General features: G+C 46.5%; 1 protein-coding gene across 1 annotated transcript in view; it reads right to left on the bottom strand.

Moving 5' to 3' along the window:
* The window catches only part of RAB1A (RAB1A, member RAS oncogene family), a 36,463-nt gene extending 35,745 nt beyond the window's left edge, over positions 1-718 (bottom strand). Inside the window, exon 1 of the mRNA XM_006083274.3 lies at positions 315-718. Coding sequence (XP_006083336.1) covers positions 315-337 — 23 coding nt within the window. The 5' untranslated portion in view covers positions 338-718. The remainder of the gene's footprint in view (positions 1-314) is intronic.
* Positions 719-4,314: the final 3,596 nt, after the last annotated feature.

The following is a 4,314-nucleotide window of genomic DNA, read 5'->3' as shown; positions in this document are numbered from 1 at the left end:
AAAAAAAAAAAAAAAAAAAAAAAAAAACATAGATAATTTTTCTTTCCTCAACAAATAATTCCATCTTCCGACTAATTAAAAAAAAGATCGTTTTGCTGATTTGTTTTCCCAACAGCCTGACTCCTAGGTGAGGCCGCACCTCCTCCATCCTCCTCCGTCAGACAATGGGCCCGAGCCGCCAGCGTCTCCTCCGGGCCCATCACCCTCTCTCAGCCCGGCGGAGGCCCCCACCCCGTCCCCTGCCCTCCTCGCCCCCTTTCAGCCTTCCAGAGCTGGCCCACCGACCCAGCCGACCGGTCCTCTCCTGCACTCACTATTCGGGATTCATGCTGGACATGTCACTGCAGCTGCCGCCGCCGCCACCGCCGCCCTTGCTGCTGCAGCCGCCGACCTGACTCTCCGCGCCGCCCCGGGTAGTCGGAGAGGAATGAGATAGGCTGTTCCGGGAGAGCAAACGTCTTCCCCCACTCCGTCCCCTTAGAACACACTCAGCAGCCGCCGCCACTCAGTATCGCTTCCACCCAAAATGGCCGCCGGCGAACCAGGAAATAGGGATGCCTGAGACGGAGGGGCCTTTACATAGCCCAGAGGCGGCCGCACCGCGTGGCATGCCGGGAGAGAGTGTTGCTAGCACTTCTGCGGGCGCTGGGGGCTGACGGTGCGGCTGGGAGGCCGGGACTCAACTTCCCGCCAAGCCCCGCGCTCCGGGCGCATGCGTACTTGCGGGGCTGTCTCCCGCCCCATTCCCCACTCCCTCACCGCCGCCCTCCGCTCCTCCCGGCGCCCCTCCCCGCTGACTCGCTGGCTAGGACTTCGCTCGGACTCCCCCTAGCGGATTGGCTGAGGCCGGGCGGCCCTGGTGATGTCATCAGTGAGACGTGGCAGCCGGGAAAGTCAGCACCCCAGAGGGGAGGGGGGAAGGGAAGGGGCAGTAGGCGGTGCTGGCGGCGGGCGGAGAATGGGGGTGGGGGCAGTTCTGGGGACTCTGCTCCGGGAAGAGAGAGGGGTCGGAACCGGAGGGACGGCTTGAGTGCGGAGGCGGGGAGGGGAGGGGAGGGGGCTGGAGGACATTGGCGGCGGGTCCTGCGTCCCGTGCGCCTTTGCTGGCTTCCACCGTCATGCTGGTCTCAGGACGTCCCTCTAAGGACGAAGGAGTCGGGGGGGGCCTCTGCAGAAAACGGCGTCTCTGGGGAACGCGAAGCCGTTCTTTCAGTTTCCCTCCTCACTCACGTTACTGGCACTATTACTTTCTTTTTTCATGTCTTACTCTTCCCTTGATCCCTGCTCTGTTCTCCGCAGCCTGGATCCTGCAGTCACCTCCAAGCAGCCGAACTGCTTCTGTCTTCCCTGTTCCAGGCCATCTCCACACGCACAGCCAGATTTATCCTCCTGGATGGAACAGCGCTTCCATCACGACTCCACAACTTTTAATGGCTTCACCTTCCGTGGACGGGACCCGGAATTAACAAAATTTGCAAGATGTTCCTGTCCCGGTCTCAGCCGTCAAGTTGAATTGTACTTATTTTTAGTTGAAACTCCGGGAGTAGGACTAACACATATTTTGGTCTTAACAGCTCTCTTTAATCAGCTCGGGAATTTAAATCACTAAACTGTAACATACTATCTTGGGTTATTTCATTACAAAGGGCATAGTACAGTATATTGTCCAAAGTTTATCTTCCAACTTGTTCTAAGAACCAAGAAAATTATCTCCCAAGAGTGATTGCAAAATCACTTTCAATTCCCGTGACACCAAAATAAGGAAAGAAGGCTGTTCTTATTATTACCCATTGACCAACTACACCCCTTCACCCTAAATTCCACCATGTGCCTTAGTTGACAACTTCATTAAACAGCACTTTAGAGTTCCTTTGCATCATATCCGGCTAATGAAGTGAACATGGTCACCATACCAGAAGCACCCTGAATGGATCAATGATAGACATCAAAAAGTGTTGAAAACCCTATCTCCTATCCTTTCTTGTTTATTGTGATTTCACAAATGAAACGCTCAGAAAAAATCTCTGAAGAACTCATCCTGACCCAAAAATACAATTGTTAACCTGTCCCTCCCCTTGGAGGTATACCCCTAAATTTCCTTGAATTGCCTATTTCCTTTTCCAACAAAGAAATACCTCCTAATAACTTTTAACTTAAGTGAGAGTGTAGTTGTAAGAATTAGATTAAAACAGATCAGAGCAGGGATCAAAGGGAATAATAAAGCATATTGCACAATGGCTGTGGGGGCACTTGGTAAATGAATTACTTTTCCCTTCCCTTAACTTCCCTGAAACTTACAAGTGTACTTGCTGTATACCAAGGACAGAACCCCTCAGATCTTATAGTGCTGTCATATGCAAGATCAGTGACAGCTTATGTCTAGGTATTTAAGAGTAGCTACTTTTATACTTCAGATTAATAACTCAGAATAATTCACTAAACTGGCATGAGCCCTGTTGGGTTGCCCTATTGATGAATCAGAACTCTTCTAGAGCGATTTGTCCATTTGTTCTTTGGGTCATTCTTTTCTTCCTTTCTTCTTTCCTTTTTATTTAATTCCCTTTTTCTTTTATCAAATAGTTATGACCTGACACATAATAAATGTGTTTGGAACTTGTGCTTGGAACCATGAGGAATACAAGGGTGAATAACTACAGCTCTCTGTCTGCAAGGAGATTATACAACCAAATGATAGAAAGATGTGTACACAAAACAAGGTCTACAGGGACAAATAAAAAAATAAGATTAAATTATATGAGGTGTGTAGGAACAGAAATCAAATCCGTGATTGACAGGAACTAGAAGTGGGAAGAAGGAACTGTCTACAAAGAGAAAGGAACTTTGTTTGATGGAAATACAGTAGCTACACAAATTTTGTATTGTACTGGCACCTCTAACTGCCATGTTGTTCAAGGGTTAACTCTACTTTATATCATCATTGTGCTGATGGTTAGTTATACCTGTTATGAACCTGACATTCAAAAATGATATAAGGTGAAAATACAGAGGAGGGAAACAATTCCAACTCAAATTATTGGGAATGCTTTTATTAAGGAAATGATATTTGAATTAGGCCTTGAAAGAGATTAATCGTTTGATCATTGGCAAAAAGGGGGAAGAGGGAGCCATTTATCCAAAATGACAAAAGAGTATGAGCATAACCCTAAAAGTGTAAAGATACACATGAGTTTAAGGAATAGTTCCAGGGAAGATGAGGTGGAAGACATTGAGGTTAAGATGAGAGCATGAGGCGCCCTAGCTGGTTTGGCTCAGTGGATAAAGCATCGTCCTGCAGACTGAAGGATCCTGGGTTCGATTCCGGTCAAGGGCACATGCCTGGGTTGTGGGTTCGATCCCCAGTAGGGGGCGTGCAAGAGGCAGCTGATCAATGATTCTCTCTCATCATTGATGTTTCTATCTCTCTCTCCCTCTCCCTCTCTGAAATCAATAAAAATGTACTATTAAAAAAAAAAGATGAGAGCATGGGGAGCCCCAAATGCCTGCTGAGGAGTTTTAACTTTATTCACTAGGCAATAGAATCAGAAGTTCTGAGAAGAGTGAGGTGATCAGCTCAGTGTTTTAAAAGTAGCACTTTGGAGGCAGGGAGATTAGTTAAAAGGTAATTAGATTCATTTAGGCAAGAAATAATGAGTTCTGACCTAGAGCAATTGCATCAAGAATGGAAAGGAGAGGATATTCCAGGGAGGAGGAGATAGAATCTGAAGGTATGGGGGGAAAGGAGGTTCTAAAAGTGACTCAGAGATACTGCATCCTATTTACTTGCCAGCTTGGGAACCAAGGCCCCAACCAAGTCAGAGAACAAGGGAGGAGCGAGGTGGAATGGGGTAAAAATGGAGAAAGACTGGCAGTACTATGCAGTTCAAAGTCAGGGTTAAAGCTGCCTTGGTGTGGAAGTACTGCAGTATAGCCATGCTTAACAAAGGGATATGTTCTGAGAAATGTTGTCTGTAGGTGATTTTATTATTGCATAAACATCATATAGAGTGCTCTTACACAAACCTAGATGGTAGGGCCTACTACACACTGGGCTATATGGCATAGCCTATTATTACTCCTAGGCTACAAGTCTGCACAGCTTGTTACTATACGAAGCAACATGAGATTAAATCAAACATAAGCAAAAATGATAGAATCAAGAGACATGTAAACACAAGATGTAGGAGGCTTCGTGCTAACGTACAACATACCTGTGTTATCACACTCTAAAATAACTATGTATAATATAGAAATAGATCTAACCAGCCGTAGTTATATATCATCATTATCAGTTTATTAACCCGACAAATACGACTG

This window comes from Myotis lucifugus, unplaced genomic scaffold (genome assembly GCF_000147115.1).
Source record: "Myotis lucifugus unplaced genomic scaffold, Myoluc2.0 scaffold_6, whole genome shotgun sequence".
In the NCBI taxonomy this organism is placed as follows: domain Eukaryota; kingdom Metazoa; phylum Chordata; class Mammalia; order Chiroptera; family Vespertilionidae; genus Myotis; species Myotis lucifugus.
The sequence above is the reverse complement of the archived record's forward strand: the minus strand, read 5'-3'. Positions and strand labels throughout refer to the sequence as shown.